The sequence below is a fragment of the Rana temporaria genome, chromosome 4, assembly GCF_905171775.1.
Source record: "Rana temporaria chromosome 4, aRanTem1.1, whole genome shotgun sequence".
In the NCBI taxonomy this organism is placed as follows: domain Eukaryota; kingdom Metazoa; phylum Chordata; class Amphibia; order Anura; family Ranidae; genus Rana; species Rana temporaria.
The window spans coordinates 60313587-60337227 of record NC_053492.1 but is presented as its reverse complement, the minus strand read 5'-3'; the positions used below and the strand labels follow the sequence as shown (position 1 = coordinate 60337227).

The 23641-nt window shown below is 44.3% G+C and overlaps 1 protein-coding gene across 2 annotated transcripts in view; it reads left to right on the top strand.

Moving 5' to 3' along the window:
- Positions 1 to 23641, top strand: part of LOC120936250 (adhesion G protein-coupled receptor F5-like) — a 135109-nt gene that overhangs the window by 49138 nt on the left and 62330 nt on the right. For both annotated transcript variants that reach the window (XM_040348469.1, XM_040348470.1), the window contains exons 4-7: positions 2148 to 2363; positions 9156 to 9353; positions 15272 to 15433; positions 18942 to 19106. In XM_040348469.1, the coding sequence (XP_040204403.1) occupies positions 2315 to 2363; positions 9156 to 9353; positions 15272 to 15433; positions 18942 to 19106 (574 nt within the window). In that variant the 5' untranslated portion in view covers positions 2148 to 2314. The remainder of the gene's footprint in view (positions 1 to 2147; positions 2364 to 9155; positions 9354 to 15271; positions 15434 to 18941; positions 19107 to 23641) is intronic.

The window sequence follows — 23641 nt, the reverse complement described above, 5'->3', positions numbered from 1 at the left end:
AGGGGAAATTAGGGGAGACGAGAGGAAAAGGAGGCGTATGATTTAATGAAGATATTGGGACTTTTCCCCCTGAGGGGGTTTTCTTTTTTTTTTTGTTTGTTGTTTGATGGGACAGAATGAATAATGCTATGAATGGCGCTTTTTTTTAAAAAATTCAGCAACATTGGCTGCAAAGTGGGCGGGGTTACAGAAAATATAACGCTCAATATCTCCGGAACCAAAGCGGCACAAACGTTTCTTTTTGCGGCACAAACCAGCACAAACGCGGCACAAACGAATGGCGCAGTTTTTTTTTTTAATTCAGCAACATGGGGTGCAAAGTGGGCGGGGTTACAGAAAATATAACGCTCAATATCTCCGGAACCAAAGCGGCACAAACGTTTATTTTTGCGGCACAAACGCGGCACAAACAAATGGCGCTTTTTTTTTTAATTCAGCAACATTGGCTGCAAAGTGGGCGGGGTTACAGCAAATATAGCGCTCAATATCTCCGGAACTAAAGCGGCACAAACGTTTATTTTTGCGGCACAAACCAGCACAAACGCGGCACAAACGAATGGCGCTTTTTTTAAAAAAATTCAGCAACATTGGCTGCAAAGTGGGCGGGGTTACAGAAAATATAACGCTCAATATCTCCGGAACTAAAGCGGCACAAACGTTTATTTTTGCGGCACAAACCAGCACAAACGCGGCACAAACGAATGGCGCTTTTTAAAAAAAATTTCAGCAACATTGGCTGCAAAGTGGGCGGGGTTACAGCAAATATAACGCTCAATATCTCCGGAACCAAAGCGGCACAAACGTTTATTTTTGCGGCACAAACCAGCACAAACGCGGCACAAACGAATGGCGCTTTTTTTTTTAATTCAGCAACATTGGCTGCAAAGTGGGCGGGGTTACATAAAATATAACGCTCAATATCTCCGGAACTAAAGCGGCACAAACGTTTCTTTTTGCGGCACAAACCAGCACAAATGCGGCACAAACGAATGGCGCCGTTTTTTTTTAAATTCAGCAACATGGGGTGCAAAGTGGGCGGGGTTACAGAAAATATAACGCTCAATATCTCCGGAACCAAAGCGGCACAAACGTTTCTTTTTGCGGCACAAACCAGCACAAACGCGGCACAAACGAATGGCGCCGTTTTTTTTTTAATTCAGCAACATGGGGTGCAAAGTGGGCGGGGCTTGCATTAAATTGAATGTTTAATATCTCAGAAACCAAACCGGCACAAACGCTTGTTTTAGCGGCACAAACCAGCACAAACGCGGCACAAACGAATGGTATATTTTTATTCAGATTTTACAAACATGGGGTGCCAACTTCACACAGGTGAGGGACTTCCCTGCTACGTGTCCAATGTGTACTCAGGACACGGGCACCTTCTTTCACTTAATCTGGCAGTGCACTAAGGTTCAGGCCTTCTGGGAACAGGTGGTAAAATTCCTCCATGACAAAATGGGGTCTCCTATCACTCTACAGCCCAAACCATGCCTGCTGGGAATTTTCCCGGATGTCGGATTAAATAAATCCCTTACAGTGTTCCTACATGAGACGCTATTTATAGCCCGAAAGGTCATAGCACGGGTGTGGATGAGGCCGGAACCCCCAGAATTGTCCCACTGGCTGGCAGAGGTCAACAGTGTACTGCCGTACAAGAAACTGGTCTACTCACATAGGGGCTGCCCGGCCAAGTACGAAAAAATTTGGGGGAAGTGGCTCGGGGAGTCTCCGGGCGTACGGAGGGGAGTGGGAGACTGGGAGGGGCGCGGGTGGCCTGACAGTTAACTCCGCTGCAATGTATCTACATTCCGGGGCAATTGGGTTTAAAATGTTGTTGCGTTCCATGTCACCTATGTTCAGTGTACCTCTTACTGACACTCCTGTACCTGTATTCTACCTGTAACCACCGGACATGTACTGTACCCATATGCTTTCTGTAAAAAAAAAAAAGTGTCACATAACTTCTGAGGCTAAAGAAACTCCTTTCTACTATCCTGGACCTGTTCTTGAACAAATTCATTAGCTGGGAGCAGATACTGAGGAACAGAGAAACACCAATTCTATCCCCAAGCCTAACCTTTTGCTTTTTTGTTTTGCTCATGATTTTTCTTCATTAATCACATTATTATTTTTTCTTCATACAGCAAAGACAAGAACATCACCATTAATTTCTCCGAGCCCCCTTTTCCAGGGAGATACGGTAACAATTGATTGTCTGTTTAGAGAACGCGGCAACATTTCCTGGTATCACAACTCCGTAAAAATTCCAAATGTTCAAAAATATAACACCTCTTCCAACTGGCAAGGCACAATGGTGCTATATACGCTGACAATGATTGATTTAACTGATTCCGATCAAGGTATGTGATCCATTGAACCAAACCTGGTTCCATGCTGTGTTTTTTTTTTTTCATTATAATTACATGCATGATAACATAGGTGTGCACAGCCTATAGCATTAGGGTGTGCACCCCAAAGCTCAAACATATTTGCATGTGTATATACAGTTTACTGATGGTGTCAGCAGAGCGGTGGATGGTGTCAGTAGGGCAGTGGACAGTGTTAGTAGCTTTTTTTTATTATTATATATTTATTTTATTTTAGGTGCCCCATTAGGGAGCTTTGGTGAAATATCAGGGGTCTATTTCTGTGCGTTACTGCATGTTTAAAGCAGTATATTCCAGTGTGTTACTGCATGTTTAATGCAGCATATTTCTGTGCATTAGTGCACGTTTAACGTTGAATATTTCGGTGTGTTATGTGCCATTTAATGCTGTATTTTTCTGTGCATTAGTGCATGTTTAACGCAGTATATTTTGATGCAATCTGCACCACACAGGGTGATTAGGGTGTGCCCAGGCACACCTGGCACACCCTGTGCGCACGCCTATGCATGATAAGCAATGTGTGAGTTTAAAGCTTGAGCTAGTCTTACCTTCTGTCATGATCCATGAAATACTCAAGTATTTCTCCTTTGATTCTATTACAAAGTCTGGAAGGAAGGCACTGTTCTGTGTATGACCATTTATTTGGATAAAGGAGGGAAGGGTACCTGCGGGACCCAGGGACTATTAGAATGGTGCTGGTAGAAAATCAACAAGGAAATATAGAAAAATAATTTAATTTTTTACAAAAAAATGTATATAAAAACATCGCTCGAGATCCTACTGGGTAAAATTACCGCACCAGCCAAGCAGACACTGGCTGGAAAAGCGCCCAGAGGCGATTCAGTTCGCATGTGTAGCGCTATACAAGTCATTCATTCATTCATGAATAAATAAGATCTTTTATATACATTTATTTGTAAAAAATTAAATTATTTTTCTATTTTTCTATATTTCCTTGTTGTTGATTTTCTACCAGCACCATTCTAATAGTCCCTGGGTCCTGCAGGTACCCTTCCCTCCTTTATCCATTTTTGCAGTACATGGGACGAGGTGCTTGGATTTACTGGTATTTGTCCACAAATATTTTTTTTTTGAATGACCATTTATTTGTTTATATACTTTAATTATCTCCTGGGACTTCTCTGTGTTATTACACATCTCAGTCCTCCTATTCAAGCTATCAGACCAATCCCTGCTGACCCTCTTTCAAGTCCTCATTTGCATGACCAAGAGGACCTAAGTGAGGACTAGAGTGTACTTTACAATTCACCAATAAGAAAGTGGTTGTTTGGCGGGGTGTTCAAACTGCTATGTATAAAAGTATGTTGTGTGCATCCAATAAAGGAGATTCCTGTTTGAACTTACATACAGCCTGCCTGGTGTTTGTTCTGAGTTATCACAACTGGATTTCGAACGGCACATAGCTGTAGTCCGAATCCCGAAGCATCGGATGACCGAACCATCAGACGTTGCGATCTGGAATCTGATTCAATAGCAGCAGAGGAGTGGAACCGAGCAAGCAGGGGCTCGTTACACCTTTAGTCTTGCACAGTTGTACAGCTTCTTCCCCTGTTTGAACTGATTTCACTGCACACAGTGAGATTTTCACATTATAGTAGGCAAAGTAACAGGTTCACTTTATAGGAGTCTGTACTTACATTCCCTGCTCTTACATTCTCCTGAAACATTCTAAAATCCCTCTTCAAACTTCCATTTTCTAAAAGTCAAAACCTGTACAGAAATCAGTAACCTCCTTCCCGTCCTCATGTGACATCCAGGCCCGGATTTCCCACTGAGGCCAGGCCTTGGGGCGGCAGGGCTCCAAGGGGCGGCAGTTGCATGGAGTCCCCCGACGCCCGGAACATACAGTTAAGGGCGGTAAGTTATGGGGGAATCCGCTCGCTCGTTAACAAGTGATTGCGGCGATGTCGCCAAAATCACTTGCAAAATATGTGCTCCCGTCCGTCCTCCCCTCTCCCCCCCACCCCACATACCTCTCTCTGCTGGCTCTGTCTTCGGGACTCTGTCCTCCCCCCGGCCACCGAGTCTGTTACCTGTCCCTGCTGCTGATGTACACAGTGAGAGGGGAGAGCTGTGCTCTTCCCATCTCAGCTGTGACAGGAGTTCTAGCACAGTGCTAGGACTCCTGTTTTGGAGGTGACAGGGTCAATAAAGAGAACATGTCACCTCCAATTGCTATCACACAAGAAAAAAAATTCTCCTGTGTGATAGCAAAAAAGTTAGGTGAAAAAAAATTTATACAAAATAAATAAATAATAAGAAATTGTAATTAAATTAATAAAATAAAAAAGTAAAGAATAAGAAAAATAATAAGAAAATGATACAAAAATTAAAAAAAGTAATTGACAAGCTACAAATAAATAAAAATAAAAAAAGTGATAAAAAAGTAAAAAAACAAACAAAACATATTTGTACTAACCGTGCCGCACATTCTCCGTTAATTTGGGGGGGTTTCGGTTGGCGGGGAGGGGGTGCATTGTGGAACCTGGCCTTGGGGCAGCAGGGAGAGCAAATCCGGCCCTCGTGACATCTCTCAGGCCCGTGATTGGCCTCTAAGACACCCAGCACAGCTTTATGGAGATGGGGGTTTCGGGTGTTACCCCCATTTGTAAAATTACCAAATATTTTCCTAGCGTTCTGGTACAGTATGGTGAATCAAGAAGAAGTATGAGGAAGGTCCAACCCGCCTATGGTGCCTTCTATAAAGGGAACCTAATGTTTAGTATTGGAAGACTAAGCTTTATTTTAAAGTAACCATTTTGCCAAACTGGAACCCCTAAAAAGTGATCTCCTTGTAAAAAAATGAGTATTTACCTCTCCTGCCTCCTATGTTCTGTAGTGATGTGGATTTCAGCAGGAGGAAGCAGTGAGCATAGCGGGGAACCAGGAGGTGAGATCTGAAGAAGTTTCAGCTGGCAAGTGAAGTGGTATTTAGTGATGTAGGCAGCAAGAGAGGTTAAATTAGATTTTTCTTTACTGAGAAACCTTTTATTGGGAGTTTCAGTTTGCCAACAGGATCACTTTAAAGCGGAATTTCACCCACTTTTGGACACATTTTAAAGCGGAGCTCCACCAAGAAAAAAAAAAAATATCAAAAATGCTGCAAAAAATAAATAAATAAATAAATGTGTTTTCTTATACATACCTGAAGTGCCTGTTGCTAGGCAGATCGTCCTAATCTGTCACTTCCTGATCCGCAGTCCGTCTTCTTTCTTCTCCTCAGCTGCCTCCTGAGGAATGGGGGAGCGGTGTCTTCTGGGACTTTGTGTGTGCCCCAGGAGACATCACCCATTCACGTCGCGCCGCACGGCTCGCGCATGCGCAGTAGGGAATCAGGCGGTGAAGCCGCGAGGCAGCAGAGACCCGAGCGTTTGCTTGGCTTCGGCTGCCATCATCGCGGGCACCCTGGACAGGCAAGTCTCCTTATTAAAAGTCAGCAGCTACAGTGTTAGTAGCTGCTGACTTAATTTTTTTTTTTTAAACCAGACCTCCGATTTCATTGTGTGTGTGTGTGTGGGGGGGGGGGGGGGTGTATCTAGTTTTGATAGGTACCCACTCCCACAGGCGATTCAAGTGGAAGTTCGGCCCCCCTCTATTTGTTCGAAAACTTCTGGGATGCGTCACAGTTCCTAGGAGGCTGCGGGACCATTCACAAAGCGTGGCATGGCTCATGCATGTGCAGTGGAAAGCCAGCTGAGAAAGTCACAAGGAATCATAGCCAGCTTCCCAAAGTAAACATGTCGGAATCAGGGACCGAAAACAAGCACTGGATCCTTGGACAGGTAAGTGTCCTTTTTTTAAAAGTCAACAGCTACAGTATTTGTAGCTGCTGACATTTAATTTCTTTGGGGGGGGGGGGGTGGAACTACACTGCATCTGAGCACCACAAACCAAAAATGCTATTTAATTCAAATTTAATATTTAAAGCAAACCATGTTTCCATACTTTATTTTGCTGAGAAATCACTTTGAAAACCCCCCCGAGCATTTCGGCCATGGCCATCTTGAGTAAGGGCAAATGATTCATGTAGTATTAATTTCCTGGAATCCATCTGCCCTTGGCTCAAGCTTGTAGGCAGGAAGGTGTGCTCCCCCCCCCAAAGACTCCTGAGATGTATGACATCATTGGCCTAGGCCTGAAAACCAGGAAGTAGAAGAAGTGCAAACAAAATGTCTAAAGCAAGTAAATATAATACTTTCCTATCTATTTACTAATGCCAGCAGCATAAGTATTAACAATAGTCAATACTGATTGAGAGGATGATGTTCCACTTTAAAGGAGTTGTAAACCTTTGTGTTTTTTCACCTTAATGCATTCTATGCATTAAGGTGAAAAAACACCTTGCAGCCCCCGTTTACTTACCTGAGCTCCGAATTTCTGTGGGCGCGTCCCCGCTGTCGTTCTCTCCACGGAGTCCCAGCTTTGATTGGATAGAATGATAGCAGCGCAGCCATTGGCTCCCGTAACTGTCAATCAAATCTAATGGCATGGGGGGCGGGGCCGAGTCATACACTCGGCGTCTATGGACACCGAGTGTATGACACAGGATTGCGCCCACAAGGAAACCCCTCGGGAGAATGCTTCCCAGAGGGGGTTATCTAATGTGGAGAGGAGCCGCGAGAGCAGCTGTGGAACCCCAGAACAGGTGGATCAGGGCCACTCTGTGCAAAACGAACTGGACAGTGGAGGTTGTAGGGGTGCAGACTGGCGCTGATTAACTTTAGGCAGTCCCAGTTTGTTTGTTCCGGTGGCCCCCTGTTGAGAGAGATTTCAGTACAGGAATAGTAAAGACACAGGGACACGATGTATCTGAAATCATTCTCTAACTTTACTGATAATATTAAGACAGTTATATGCATTACAAAAAGGGGAGGGGACGAAATACATTAATTTGGGTAAGGAATAAAGAATTATTATGTTGGCAATATGTGATTGGTTAATACAGATACTACATGTTCTGTAAATATAAGATATTATGGCTTACTCGTTAAAAACAGACTTCTATTCATTAAAAAAGACTTAGTAAGTGAAAAACAACAGCTGCATAATATAATTGGGAAAGGAGGAAACATTCCTAACAATGTGTAAGGAATATTTTGCATGTGTGAACCTTAAATTTAAAATAATAAAGTACAAGATAAAAATATATAATACAGTTCTAGCAATTAATAAGGAATGTTTCACATTTAATAGAATATATAAAAACAACACCTGTGAGAACAATAACAAAAAGGAAAGATACATTTCTAGCAATTAGTAGGGAATGTTTTGCATGTATAATCTTTTGTTCAGAGATAAAAACTACAAGAAATTATGGATGTAAGGCCTTTTAGAATTCTACTAATAATGAGTGAAAAAACACTGGCTCTGAAACTCTTAACCCCTTACAATCAGGGCTTTTTTTTCAGCGGGAACGCGGGGGAACGCAGTTCCGGCACCTCCTGAACTGACTGTATGTAATGGCAAGGGGTGCTGGGGTGTGCTGTAGGGTATTGATGCTCACTACTTGAGGGGACCAGTTTTTGCAGGGGGGTCTACTTTTTCTGAGGAGGTCTATTGTTGCTGGTGGGGGGGCCTATTGTTGTTGGGGGTGGGTCTTATGTTGCTGCAAGAGATCTACTGTTTAAGGAGGGGTCTATTGTTGATGGCTGCCAGAGAGTCTATTATTGCTGGCTGTGCGGAGATCTGTTGATGCTGCCGGGAGTCTATTGTTGCTGGGGGGGGGGGGTCATTTTGTTGCCGGTGGTCCATTGTTAGAGGGATCTATTGTTGCTGGCTGCAGGGGATCTATTTTACTGATTTTCTTGATATCATTACCAAATTCCATACAAATTTCTTAGCACCACAAAATGATACTTGGTTCTGTATTGTCTGAAAGGGGTGGTACTGCGAGGTGGGTGTAGGATGGAACCAAGAGAAGGTGCTCGGAGGTGGGTAGGGGCAAGGAAGAGGGGTGACTCAGAAAGGGGGAGTTCCTGCACCTATTATCTGAGAAAAAAAGCCCTGCTTACAATCATATGTAACAGTTAAGGAAGGACACTAGCTTTAGAACCTTAAACCCTTACAGAGGTAAGTATGACATGTTTGTTATTTTAAAAAGAAAAAACTTGAAACTTTAGTGTCACGTTAAGCTATCTGCCTGCTCACATGCAGAAATAATGTAAGCACCAGATGAAGGCTCAAAGAGTGAATATAATCTGTACCTGCATTATGTACAATTCATTACCAAGAATGTTTATTTAACCAGAAAGATTAAAGTCTGTTTTACACAGGCTTTAGAGCAGTGTGAACAGCAAGCTTTGACAAAGCAGTAACAGAGCTTTCAGCAAGCTTTGTTGAAGTACAATTTAGCTCCTGTTTGTAAATGTTTAATGCAGATCCTAATATGAGTGCTGATTGCAACTTTAAACAAGCTGCTAGCAGGCTTCAGCTTTTCTTGAAGCCTGCTAGCAACTTGCTTAAAGTGGCACTCACCACTCCCATTAGGATCTGTGTTCAGCATTTACAAACTTGAGTTGAATGGTACTCGCTGAAAGCTCTGCAAATGCTTTGTCAAATCTTGTTGTTCACACTGCTCTTATAAAAGCTGAAGCCTGTATGAAACAGGCCTTAAGTGGCATGTGCATTTTCCTTATGTACTGTTTGATTGGACAATCCCCAACCATGGGGGTAGTGAGCACTGACTTGGAATTTTCCTATCTGGTCCCTGATACTCCTTAACATCTGGGCACATCCTTTTTCTAGGAAATTACACCTGCTCTCTTAACGCTAACGGAACACTGCAAGCTCAAAGCATAAACCTTAAAGATATCAAGACCCTACAGATCAGCTCATATCCAGATACCAGGGACTCATTCAGCGATGACGGTGAATTTAACCTGACCTGTTGTAGTCCTGATATTGGGGAATTTAATGTAACATGGACGACGATCGGACCTGCAGGTGAGCTCCTTACATTGTTTTCATTTCAATGGGTCAGTAAAAACACATCTGAACACCAGACCGACATAAAAAGACCACTTGAGGCATTAAAAGCCTCATGCAAATGGTCACATGTCGCTGTATAATGTAAATTGTAGGTAAATATCCACAGGTAAATATACACAGCTGCCATGTACGGACCACCATAGTAATGAATGGCTGTATACAGCTGTACGCTGGTTTAGGCCATTATGAGCGTAAACATGCACATGTGAACAATCGCAGAGGCAAACCTAAATACAGGACTGCAGCCTATCTCTCCCTCTCCTCTTCCTTACAACATATGGGGAGGAGTTCTGTAGCCCACAAAAGAGTACTGATAACAATGTGGCCGATGAGAGTGCTGCACAGATCACAAGGAAGTATTTTTCTGTATTTGCAGCATCCCCTGTTGTCCCCCTGTCATGAGGTCAGTCCTCTTTTCTCTCTCCTGAGAGGACCTTGCCAGTGACCATCCAATGCAATGGTTCTCAACCTGGCGGTTGGGATCCCCTAGGGCGGGGATATGCAATTAGCGGACCTCCAGCTGTTGCAGAACTACAATTCCCATGAGGCAAAGCAAGACTCTGACAGCCACAAGCATGACACCCAGAGTCAGAGGCATGATGGGACTTGTAGTTTTGCAACAGCTGGAGGTCCGCTAATTGCATATCCCTGCCCTAGGGGGTCAAATGATGATTTGCCAGGGGTCACCAAATCCTGGGCTGTTCCTGAAGCCCACACCACTCTCCCAGCCTTTTGCAACCGCCCAGCAGGGCTGTCCCTGGAGCCTGTGACTGCCCAGCCGGCTGTTCCTGGAGCCTGTGGCATGGCTGGAGGGCAGAGACTAGAGGTCAGCTTACTGGTGAAGAATGTAAAGTGGGAGGGGCTGGAGGAGACCCTATCTCCTGATTTCAGCATAGTAAGAGTAACACTACCTGTGATTATTTTTGCCATTAGAAGTATCCACTACAATTCTCAGATCAGAAGATGACCTTGACAAGTGCACTTAAAGCGGAGGTTCACCCAAAAGTGAACCTCCGCTTCTCGGAACCCTCCCCCTGTATAAAACAGGTATTTGCACCACTTCCGGGTATTGACTCCCGCGGGAGTCTGGCCCCTCTGCGTCACCCCCCTGTTGTGTTCTGGGAAACACTCAGCTCCCAGAACACAACGGGAACCAGTGGAACTGCACAGCGTGACTCACGCATGCACAGTAGGGAACCGGGCAGTGAAGCCGCAGCGCTTCACTTCCCGATTCCCTTACAGAGAATGGCGGCGGGGGAAACCGAGAGCCGAGCTACCGCTCGGCTTCGGTGGATGCGCTGGACAGGTAAGTGTTAATTTTTAAAAGTTAGCAGCTTCTGTATTTGTAGCTGCTGGCTTTAAAAAAAAAATTGCAGGTGAACCCCCGCTTTAAGTTGGCTGATCAGGACGCATTGCCACTCATCCCAACTCCCCACCAGCACTGCCACTCATCCTATTCCCCCCACCAAGGAGTAATGCCCTGTACACACGATCAGTTCATCCGATGAAAACGGTCTGATGGATTTTTCATCAGACTACTTTCTACTTTAACCACAACGACCCGCCCATAGACAAAAGACGTCTACAGGGTGGTTCGTTAACTCTGGGAGGACGTCCATGGACGTCCTCCCAGAATAGTGCTCCCGCGCGCCCCCTGGGGCACGCACACGGGAGTGTCCGTGACCGCCTTGGTCCGGAGGACCCTGCGCATCACGAATCGCGGTAAATTGACGCTGATAGCAGCCGTTTATCACGTGATCGCTCCGTCCAATGACGGAGCAATCACTTGTAAACAAACCGGCGTCCTCCCTCCCCTCTCTGTACCGATCGGTACTGTGTGAGAGGGAGGGAGCGGGTGTCAGCAGCGCTGTGGGCTGGATCTGTGACATTTGCAGTCACAGATCCAGCCATCCATGCTCAGCCATCCCTGCAATATTGTAAAATACCCCTGCCAGTACTCTGCAATACCCCTGCCAGTACTCTGAAATACCCCTGCCAGTACTCTAAAATACCCCTGCCAGTACTCTGCAATACCCCTGCCAGTACTCTGCAATACCCCGGCCAATACTCTGCAATACCCCTGCCAGTACTCTGCAATACCCCTGCCAGTACTCTGCAATACCCTGGCCAATACTCTACAATACCCCGGCCAATACTCTGCAATACCCCAGCCAATACTCTGCAATACCCCTGCCAGTACTCTGCAATACCCCTGCCAATACTCTGCAATACCCGGAAAATACTCTGCAATACTCCGCAATACCCCTACCAATACTCTGCAATACCCCTACCAATACTCTGCAATACCCCTGCCAATACTCCGCAATACCCCTGCCAATACTCCGCAATACCCTGGCCAATACTCCGCAATACCCTGGCCAATACTCTGCAATACCCTGGCCAATACTCCCCAATACCCCTGCCAATACTCCACAATACCCCTGCCAATACTCCGCAATACCCCTGCCAATACTCCACAATACCCCTGCCAATACTCTGCAATAGCCCGGCCAATACTCTGCAATACCCCTGCCAGTACTCTGCAATACCCGGAAAATACTCTGGAAAAAAAAAATGTTTTAACCACTTCCTGCCCGCCAGCCATTATATGATGTCCTTGACTTTGTGCAGGGATATCTGAATGATGCCTGCAGCTACAGGCATCATTCAGATATCAGCTTTTTCAGGCGGCGATTCTCTACACCATAAGAATGATCATGGTGGCTGTTCCAACTCTTTATCATTCTTATGGGAGGCGAAAGAGGACCCCCCCCCCCCCCTCCCGTCACCCTCCGATGCTTCTACCGACTCACCGCTACGATCGAAGCCAGGATCGTTTTTTTTATTTTTTTATTTCAGGCGTCCCAGCCTAGAGGTGAGATGTGGGGTCTTATTGAGCCCATGTCTCACTGTAAAGAGGACCTGTCATGCCAAGGGATATTTACATTCCTTGTAATAGGAATAAAAGTGATCAAAACATGTATTTTTGGGGAAAAAACGTGTCAAACTAAATAAAGTAAAATGAACAATAAAACATTTTTTTTTTAAAGCGCCCCTGTTCCCGTGTGCTCGCATACAAAATCGAACGCACACGTAAGTCCCGCCCACATATGGAAACTGTGTTCAAACCACACATGTGAGGTATCGCTGCGAACGTTAGAGCGAGAGCAATACTTTTGGCCCTAGACCTCCTCTCTAACTAAAAATATGTAACCAGCAAAAATATTTAAAGCGTCACCTATGTGGATTTTTAAGTAGCGAAGTTTGGCGCCATTCCACGAGCGTGTGGAATTTTGAAGGGTGACATGTTGGGTATCTATTTACTCGGTGTAACTTCACAAAACTGTTTTATTTCCAAAAAAACGCGTTCGAAAAATTGCTGTGCAAATACTGTGCGTGATAAAAAGTTGCAAAGACCGCCATTGTATTCTCTAGGGTCTTTGCTAAAAATAAATATATAATGTTTTGGGGTTCTATGTAATTTTCTAGCAAATAAATGATGTAGGAGAGAAATGCCAGAACGCCTAATGGTGCTCCCTGCATGTCGGGCCTCTGTATGTGGCCACGCTGTGTAAAAGTCTCACACATGTGGTATCGCCACACTCAGGAGGAATAGCAGAATGTGTTTTGGGGTGTAATTTGTGGTAGGCATATGCTGTGTGTGAGAAATAACCTGCTAATATGACAATTTTGTGGAAAAAAAACATTGAAATAAAAAAAAAAAATCTTGATTTTGCAAAGAATTGTGGGGAAAAAATGACAACTTCAAAAAACTCACCATGCCTCTTTCTAAATACCTTGGAATGTCTTCTTTTTCCAAAAAGGGGTAATTTGGGGGGTATTTGTACTTTTCAAGAAATTAGATAGGCCGTCAGTTCTTCAGGTGTGATCAATTTTCAGATATTGGCACCATAGACCAAATAATATACACCAATTTGTACTTATTTTTACCAAAGATATGTAGCAGTATAAATTTTGGCCAAAATTTATAAAGAAAAATTACTAATTTGCAAAATGTTATAACAGAAAACGAAGAAAAAAACGTTTTTTTTCAGAATTTTCAGTCTTTTTTTCTTTTATAGTCCAAAAAAAAATAAAAAAAACAACAGTGATTAAATACCACCAAAAGAAAGCTCCATTTGTGGGGAAAAAAGGACAACAAATGTATTTGGGTACAATGTTGTATGACTGAGTAATTGTCATTCAAATTGTGAGAGCACCGAAAGCTGAAAATTGGTCTAGTTATTAAGGGGGTTTAAGTACCCAGTGGTCAAGTGGTTAAGGGTAGTAAAATCTGGCATTTAGGAAGGGATTTCCTTTTTTTTGTTCTAGTAATCACACAGAGGGAGGTAGAACGAAGGTGTTTCCGGGGCTGACATCAATCCCAGAGTGGGGCTTTAACTTTTAATAAAATTAAGAGCAAATTTATGGTTTTGAGCTGGGCACATATATCTGTAGTGTTTTCTTATCTCTCTTCTAAGCCCTAAGTCCTGTGGCTTTCTCCTGCTCCGTTCTTCTGTTATCAGCACAAGTTTTGTGTCAGGGTGGGGGCTAAAAATGGATTAGCAGAGAGCTGGTCTATTCACAACACAGCTCTGAAAGTATCTGCCTATGTGGAGAGGGGGTGTGTGCCTTTCCTCCAATCAGCTGTCTTCCAGTGTAAGCAAAAAATCCACACCTAGTGATAAATGAGGAAGTGAAAATTCTAACACGATGTGCACTTTCTAAACAGTATATAAAGCTGAAGGCAGCAGATATACATGTAAAACTTATGTAGGGAGATTTGTTTCATCCCTGTGTATCATCTGAGGCTGTTCACTTCACTGGGTATATGTGAGGGTTTACACCCGTTTTTAATATTATCCACTCCCATAGTTGAAAAAATGCCATACATGATAAAATGGGAACAAGAATGTGGAGAAATGGTCAACTATGATAGATTTTTTCTGTAAATGTACACGTTCAGTCTCCATTAGAGAAACCGCCAGAGCTTTTTTTCTCAAAAAATCGGTGCAGGAACTCAACCACGACCCCATTCAAATTTCACAAACAGTAGAAGGGTCTTAAAGGGGCATTAAATACCAGGATTGCATTACATACAGAGTGTAGAGTTCAGGGGGGGTTACACACAGAGTGCAGAGCTGTCGCTTAAACACAGAAACTGGACTTCTGTGTTTACAAGTGTTTGTGGTGAGCAGGCACCAAAGGGTCTGAGCCAGAGGTGGTGGAACAGAGTTCCCCCTAAAAAAAAGCCCTGGAACCGCTCTAAAAGTCTTAACTAGAAGGTATTTTACACCATCTAGATCAGGGATCCTCAAACTACGGCCCTCCAGCTGTTGCGGAACGACACATCCCATGAGGCATTGTAACACTCTGACATTCACAGACATGACTAGGCATGATGGGAATTGTAGTTCCTAAACAACTGGAGGGCCATAGTTTGAAGACCCATGATCTAGATTACATAACATGTTTCAGACCTCTGATTGCTGTTTCATAGGCTGTAAATCTAAACTAAATCTATTTTTACTCCACCAATGTGTTTATTATTTGCTCCTATTCCCATTGTACCTTTATCCTTAGATACATGAATCCACACACTACCATGTGTAGCAACACTTTACTAAAGAAAATATTTTGCTCCAGATCTGAGGGAAAGCTCTGAAATGAGAGGAAGCTCTGATGATTTCTATCATCCAATCATGTGCAAGGAAAAATTCTATTTTTTTTTTCCATGACAAAAGAGGGCCAATCCTTCAAAAATGAGGGACAGCTGGGAGCCATTGTTTTTGTATACAAAAATGTTGCTGTTTTGCAATGAAAATGTAACGCTACTAATTTCTATGTAAATGATCTCAATCTATTCTCATTAGGAGGTACAGGGAACCCAACAAGTAACACAACATGCAGCATATACAGTGTGACCCCCAGTCCCATGGAATTCCTCTCATCGGTCACCAGCTATACGTGTAACTTTCAGCGAAATAAAGGGGCAACAATTTCAAAGACAATAAAAGTGACCTACTATAAAAAAGGTATGTTGTCTACATTTCTGCAGAGAGGTTGCTACCCTCCTTAGTACCTTCTACACTCAGGTCTACCACCACTATCCCCCCAACCCTTCCAATACACAATCTCTGCAACTAAGGCCCAGATTCTCGTACATCCGCGTAAAATTGTGCGGGCGTAACGTATCTGATTTACGTTACGCCTCCGCAACTTACACGGGCAAGTGCTGTATTCTCAAAGCACTTGCTCCGTAAGTTGCGGCGGCGTAGCGTAAATCGGCCGGCGTAAGCCTGCCTAATTCAAATTTGGATCAGGGGGGCGTGTTTTATGTAAATGTACTTTGACCCGACGTGATTGACGTTTTTCCCGAACGGCGCATGCGCCGTCCGTGGAATTTCCCAGTGTGCATTGCTTCAAAGTACGCCGCAAGGACGTCATTGGTTTTGACGTGAACGTAAATGACGTCCAGCCCCATTCACGGACGACTTACGCAAACGACCTAACTTTTTCAAATTTCGACGCGGGAACGAAGGCCATACTTAAAGCGGGGGTTCACCCTATAAAAAATTTTTTTTCCTCTAGCATAAAATTAGGCATAGTAGCGCAAGCTACAGTATGCCTGTATTTATTTTTTTAGCCCCGTACTCACTGTGCAATCGTATATTGAAGATTCCGACTCCCCGCGGGGAATGGGCGTTCCTATCCAGACGGAAGGTGATTGACGGCCGGCTCTGGCACGTCACGCTTCTCCGGAAATAGCCGAAATGGGACTTGGCTCTTCACAGCGCCTGCGCATAGTCTGTGCGCAGGCGCCGTGAAGAGCCGAGACCTACTCCGGCTGTCTTCGGGGAGCGTGACGTGCCAGAGCCGGCCGTCAATCATCTTCCCTCTGGATAGGAACGCCCATTCCCCGCGGGGAGTCGGAATCTTCTATATAGGATTGCACAGTGAGTACGGGGCTAAAAAAATAAATACAGGCATACTGTAGCTCGCGCTACTATGCCTAATTTTATGCTAAAATGTTGTTATGGAGGGTGAACCACCGCTTTAACATTGTTACGCCGCACTTATGCCACCATATAGCAGGGGCAACTATACGCCGGGAAAAGCCTAACGTAAACAGCGTAACTTTACTGCGTTGGCCGGGCGTACGTTCGGGAATTTGCGTATCTACCTAATTTGCATACTTAACGCGGAATTCGACGGAAGCGCCACCTAGCGGCCAGCGTAAATATGCATTTACGATACGATGGTGGAACACAGTTACGCCTGTCGGATCTAAGGGAAATCTATGCGTAACTGATTCTAAGAATCAGGCACATAGATACGACCGCGCAACTTAGATATACGACGGCGTATCTGGAGATACGCCGTCGTATCTCGTTTAAGAATCTGGGCCTAAGTCTACAGCTCAACCTTCAATCTTTTACCTCCACATTTTACAGACTTGGACCCTGATCTTGGAAGCTGCCACATCACATACTGTATGCTAAAAGCGCAATTTAAACCAATCACGTGATAATAACTCACCAGAGAAAAGTTTTGGACATTTTAAACCACTTGACATCCTATTATATATTTTAGAGACCCTGTTGCTAGACCAGTCATTTCAACAACAATCTTTCCATAAGGTTATACATGCCTTTAACCCACTTCGGGGCAAAAAGTCACTTCCGCCCATACGTCTTAAAGGGACACTTTTTTGTTGTAATTTTTTTGTTTCGTTTTATTACATTTAAGTCCAAATATGAGATCTGAGGTCTTCTTGACCCCAGATCTCATATTTAAGAGGACCTGTCATGCTTTTTTCTATTACAAGGAATGTTTACATTCCTTGTAATAGGAATAAAAGTGACCCACTTAAAAAAAAAACAGTTTTAAAATCAGTAAAATCAAGTAAAATAAATAAGAAAAAAATAAAAACAAATTTTTATAGCGCCCGTCCCGACAAGCTCATGCGCAGGAGCGAACAGATACGTAAGTAGTGACCGCATATGAAAACGGTGTTTAAACCACACATGTGAGGTATCGCCGCAATCGTTACAGCGAGAACAATAATTTTAGCCCTAGACTTCCTCTGTAACTCAAAACATGCAACCTCCAAACGTCGCCTTTGGAGATTTTTAAGGGTAAAAGTTTGACACCATTCCACGAGCGGGCGCAATTTTGAAGCGTGACATGGGTATCAATTTACTCGGCGTAACATTATCTTTCACAATATAAAAAAATTTGGGCTAATGCCGCGTACACACGATCGGTCCATCCGATGAGAACGGACCGATGGACCGTTTTCATCGGTTAACCGATGAAGCTGACTGATGGTCCGTCACGCCTACACACCATCGGTTAAAAAAACGATCGTGTCAGAACGCGGTGACGTAAAACACAACGACGTGCTGAAAAAAATGAAGTTCAATGCTTCCAAGCATGCGTCGACTTGATTCTGAGCATGCGTGGATTTTTAACCGATGGTTGTGCCTACTAACGATCGATTTTTCCCCATCGGTTAGGAATCCATCGGTTACATTTAAAACAAGTTGGCTTTTTTTTAACCGATGGTTAAATAACCGATAGCGCCCACACACGATCAGTTTGGACCGATGAAAGCGGTCCATCAGACCATTCTCATCGGATGGACCGATCGTGTGTACGTGGCATAACTTTACTGTCTTAGGGCCAGATCCACAAAAGGGATACGACGGCGTATCTACTGATACGCCGTCGTATCCCTGTTTCTATCTTTGGAACTGATCCACAGAATCAGTTTCCAAGAGATAGGGAGAAGATCCGACATGTGTAAGTGACTTACACTGTCGGATCTTAGGATGCAGTACCTCGGCCGCCGCTGGGGGCATTTCTCGTCGAAATGCCGCTTCGGGTATGCAAATTAGCACTTACAGAGATCCACAAAGCTTTTACGCTTCGTTTTTTCTCCGTAAGTATTAGTTTGCAAACGCAAAATTAGGGCAGCTTTTACAAGGCCTAAACTGTTTAGACATTGTAAAAGTAGACCCTTCTATCCCGCGTCGCCGTCTTTTTTTTTTCTAATTTTTTTTTTCCCGCCGCAACTCGTAATTTTTTTTTTACGCCCGTCGCGATTCTCAAAACCCGGCGCAACGTAAAACCACCCAAAGCACGTCGGGAAAATGACGTCGTGAGCATGCGCAGTACGTCCGGCGCGGGAGCGCGCCTAATTTAAATGGGACTCGCCCCATTTGAATAGGAACGCCTTGCGCCGGCCGGATTTAAGTTACACAGCCGAAAATTTCTAGGTAAGTGCTTTGTGGATCGGGCACTTAGGTAGAAATTTTGCGGCAGTGTAACTTAAATGGGAATATTTAGCCATTTTATTCGCTAGGGAGTTAGAAAAAAAATGTATAATGTTTTGGGGTTCTAAGTAATTTTTTAGCAAAAAAAATGTTTTTAACTTGTAAACACAGAGTCTGAAAAACATGCTCGGTCTTAAAGTGGTTAATAACTTCAGTTTGCTTTGTATGGGTATTTTCTAACTCTCTATTTCTGCTATTCCTGCAGCTAATATCACAATACCATCATCCTTAAAAATTTCGACAAGAAAAAATCTTACTGTGAATTGCAAGACGAATATGAATGTTACTAAGATCATATGGACGAAAGACAACAACACTGTGGCTAACAGTGGACTTTTACAGAAGAATGGGGTAACCCCTTCTTGGGCTGGTGTGTAAAACAATCATATGTGACAAGGGTCATCGGTAGATAAAAACAAACTGTGCAGCTTTGACTACAATTGAATAATGGCCCTGATATTGGTGTAAGTCATCTACGTACCTCCTGAAGCCTGTCCAAAAAACTCCCAGAAATTGCATCACCGTCCTGCCTTGTTGCTAGGCTGTTGCTAAGACGCTCCCAGCTGTAACTGTTCACACCCACCATCATGGACACTTCTCATTTGTTGCAGCATTGCTGGGCTCAGAGCTACTGCAACAGGGGAGAGAGAGCACATGTAAAAGGATTTGAATCGGCTGGAAATGTCTTAGCAACATCCTAGTAACAAGGCATAAGACATATCGTATTTGCCGGCGTATAAGACGACTGGGCGTATAAGACGACCCCCTAATTTTCCAGCCAAAATGTTGGTTTTGGGATATACTCGCGCCGTATAAGACTACCCCCTTTCTACTAGTCATGCCTCGCCTCGCGGTGCCACCATTACATGCCAGACTGTGCCACTACATGCCAGACCGTGCCCCATTACATGTCAGACTGTGCCCCATTACATGTGAGACTATGCCCCATTACATGCCAGACTGTGCCCCATTACATGCCAGACTGTGCCCCATTACATGCCAGACTGTGCCCCATTACATGCCAGACTATGCCGCAAGGACGTCATTTGCTTCAAAGTGAACGTGAATGGCGTCCAGCGCCATTCACGATTCACTTACGCAAACTACGTAAATTTCAAACCTCGCAACGCGGGAACGACGGGTATCCTTAGCATTGGCTGCCCCTGCTTTTAGCATGTGCAGCTTTACGCGAAACCCGACGTACGCAAACGACGTAAACTGCGTACGCAGGGCTCGCGTAACGTTGTGAATCGGCGTTAGTATGCAATTTGCATACTATACGCTGACCACAACGGGAACGCCACCTAGCGGCCAACGTAAGAATGCAGCCTAAGATATGAGGGCATAAGAGCCTTATGCCACGCATATCTTAGGCTGCAGTCGGCGTAACGAGCTCTCTGAATCAGGAGAACTCGTTACGCCGGGGCAAGTAAGCAATTGCGCTGCGTAACTATGGTTACGCAGGCGCAATTGCTCTTTGAATCTGGGCCACTGTGTTCAGTGTTCGCCTATCACGGAGGCCCTCTCGTCCGAGGACGAGAGGGCCTCCGTGATAGGCGGACACTAAACACAGGACGAGAGGGCCTCCGTGATAGGCGAACACTGAACACAGTGCCTCCTGGGAAGCTGAGTGTTCCGCCTATCACGGAACAGAAGACGTAGGAGGCGCGGCTTTTGAAAAAACGTACTGCCGCGATTCTGCATGTTTTAGGATAAGGTAAGGATGTTAGGTTACCGGCATAATAAGACGACCCCCGTCTTTTAAGAAGATTTTAAGGGGTTAGAAAGTCGTCTTATACGCCGGAAAATACGGTAATTGACCTACACCTATAACAAGGGCATTATTCAGCTTTGGTCAAAGCTACATAGGCAGTTTTTTGGTGAAGGTGAACTAACCCATTAAAGCTAAACTTCAGGCAGATATAAACAGCAGCTATGTAATCATGAATGTATCATAAATGCAAGCAGTACAAATACCTGAACTTGGCTTGGTATCAGAGACTGGAGTAGGGAGAAGCAATAAAAGGAACCAATCAGCTGTGCTGTAGTACAAGAAGCATGCTGATAGGAGGAGGAGAGATTAAAGTGCCAGAGTCATGAGCTTAACAGTGTGTTGCTTCTCCTTTTATTGTCTACTCTAATGCCGCGTACACACGATCATTTTTCAGCATGAAAAAAAAACGTTGTTTTTCAACATGTTGAAAAAACGTTTTTCCAACTTCATCATTAAAACGACGTTGCCCACACACCATCGTTTTTAAAAAATGCTCTAGCAAAGCGCGGTGACGTACAACACGTATGACGGCACTATAAAGGGGAAGTTCCATTCGCCTTTGGGCTGCTTTAGCTGATTCAGTGTTAGTAAAAGACGATTTGCGCTTTTCTGTCTGTTACAGCGTGATGAATGTGCTTACTCCATTCAGAACGGTAGTTTTACCAGAACGAGCGCTCCCATCTCATAACTTGCTTCTGAGCATGCGCGGGTTTTTAACATCGTTTTAGCCCACACACGATCATTTTTTACAACCCGAAAAACAACATTGTTTAAAACGACGTTAAAAAATGCAGCATGTTCGAATTTTTTTTTTTTGTCGTTTTTCAGAACCTGACAAATGATGTGAAGCCCACACACGATCATTTAAAATTACATTTTTTAAAAAACAACGGGCCAGATTCACAGAAAAAGTACGCCGGAGTATCTGCTGAGTATCTTGCGTACTTTCAAATTTGCCGCGTCGTATCTTTAGTTTGAATTCTCAAACCAAGATACGACGGCTTCTGGCTTCGATCCAACAGGCGTACGGCTTTGTACGCCTTCGGATCGTAGGTGTAATACTTCGGCGCCCGCTGGGTGGAGTTCGCGCCATTTTCCACGTCGGGTATGCTAATTAGCTGTTTACGGCGATCCACGAAGGTACGCGCGGTCGTCGCATTCTCTTACGTCGTCGCTAGTCGGCTTTTCCCGGCGTAAAGTTACGGCTGCTATTTCATGGCTTATATTTAGACCAGCCATGTTAAAGTATGGCCGTCGTTCCCGCGTCGAATTTTAAATTATTATTTTTTTTGCATAAGTCGTCCGGGAATAGGAAAGGACGTAACGCACGTCGCCGTTCAAAATATTACGTCGGTGCAACGTCATTTTGCGCAAAGCACGGCGGGAAATTACAAAACGGAGCATGCGCAGTACGTTCGGCGCGGGAACGCACCTAATTTAAAAGATACACGCCCCATTTGAATTAGACGGGCTTGCGCCGGACGGATTTACTTTGTGAATCAAGCACTTGCCCGTAAAACTTGCGGCGGTGTAACGTAAATGCGTTACGTTAGACCGCCGCTAATGTACCTGAATCTGGCCCACCGTTTTTTTCATGCCGAAAAATGATCGTGTGTACGCGGCATCATGCCTACTAACGATCGTTTTTTTCCCATCGGTTAGGAATTCATTGGTTAAATTTAAAGCAAGTTGGCTTTATTTTAACCGATGGTTAAATAACCTATGGGGCCCACACACGATCGGTTTTAACCGATGAAAACGGTCCATCAGACTTCACAGGCCCAGATTCAAAAAGCAATTGCGTCTGCGTAACCATAGTTACGCAGCGCAATTGCTTACTTGCGCCGGCGTTTCGAATGCTCCTGATTCAGGAACCTCGTTACGCCGACTGCAGCCTAAGATATGACTAGCATAAGGCTCTTATGCCAGTCATATCGTAGGCTGCATTCTTACGATGTCCGCTAGGGGGCGTTCCCGTAGTGGTCAGCGTATAGTATGTTTTTAAAAAATTACGTCGTTTGCGTAAGTGAATCGTGAATGCCGCTGGACGCCATTCACGTTCACTTTGAAGCAAATGACGTCCTTGCGACGTCATTTACCGCAATGCACGTCGGGAAAGTTTCCCGATGGAGCATGCGCACTACGCTCGGCGCGGGAACGCGCCTAATTTAAATGATCCACGCCCCCTACGGGATCATTTAAATTACGCGCCCTTACGCCGGGCAGTTTTCCGGAGCGCACACGCAATTTACGGAGCTACTGCTCCGTGAATCAAGCGTAGCGCAGGAAATTTACGGAGGCGCAGCGGCAAAACGGTGCGCTGCGCCTCCATAAAAAATGGACAAAGCTACCTGAATCTGGGCCACGGTTTCTTTTGTACTGCTGTGGCCATTAATAAGTAGAGGTACTAACCCCCACTGTGGTTGAATTCAGTGACGGAGACTCTTATGCTGTGTACACACGGTCGTTTTTCGGCATGAAAAAAAACGACTTTTTTAAAAACGTCATTTAAAATCATCGTGTGTGGGCTTCACATCATTTTTCGGCTTCTGAAAAATGTAGTTTTTTGGGTTGTAAAAAAGTGTGTGGGCTAAAATTACGTTTTAAACCCGCGCATGCCCAGAAGCGAGTTATGAGACAGGAGCGCTCGTTCTGGTAAAACTACCGTTCATAATGGAGTAAGCACATTCATCACGCTGTAACAGACAAAAAAGCGCGAATCGTCTTTTACTAACAAGGAATCAGCTAAAAGCAGCCCAAAGGCGAATAGAACTTCCCCTTCAGAGTGCCGTCGTTTGCGTTGTACGTCACCGCGCTTTGCTAGAGCATTTTTTTAAAATGATGGTGAGTGGGCAACATCGTTTTTAATGATGAAGTTGGAAAAACGTCATTTTTTGGACATGCTGAAAAACGACCGTGTGCATTAAAGTGACAATAAACAACATCCTTCATTTCCAAAAATAATCCATACACATCCACTACTTAAAGTGGTTGTAAACCCTCAGGTAGGACGTTCACGTACAGGTAAACCTATCTTTATGCCCTGTACACACGATCAGTTTATCCGATGAAAACGGACCGATGGATTTTTTCATCAGATATCCGATGAAGCTGACTTTTATCAGTCTCGC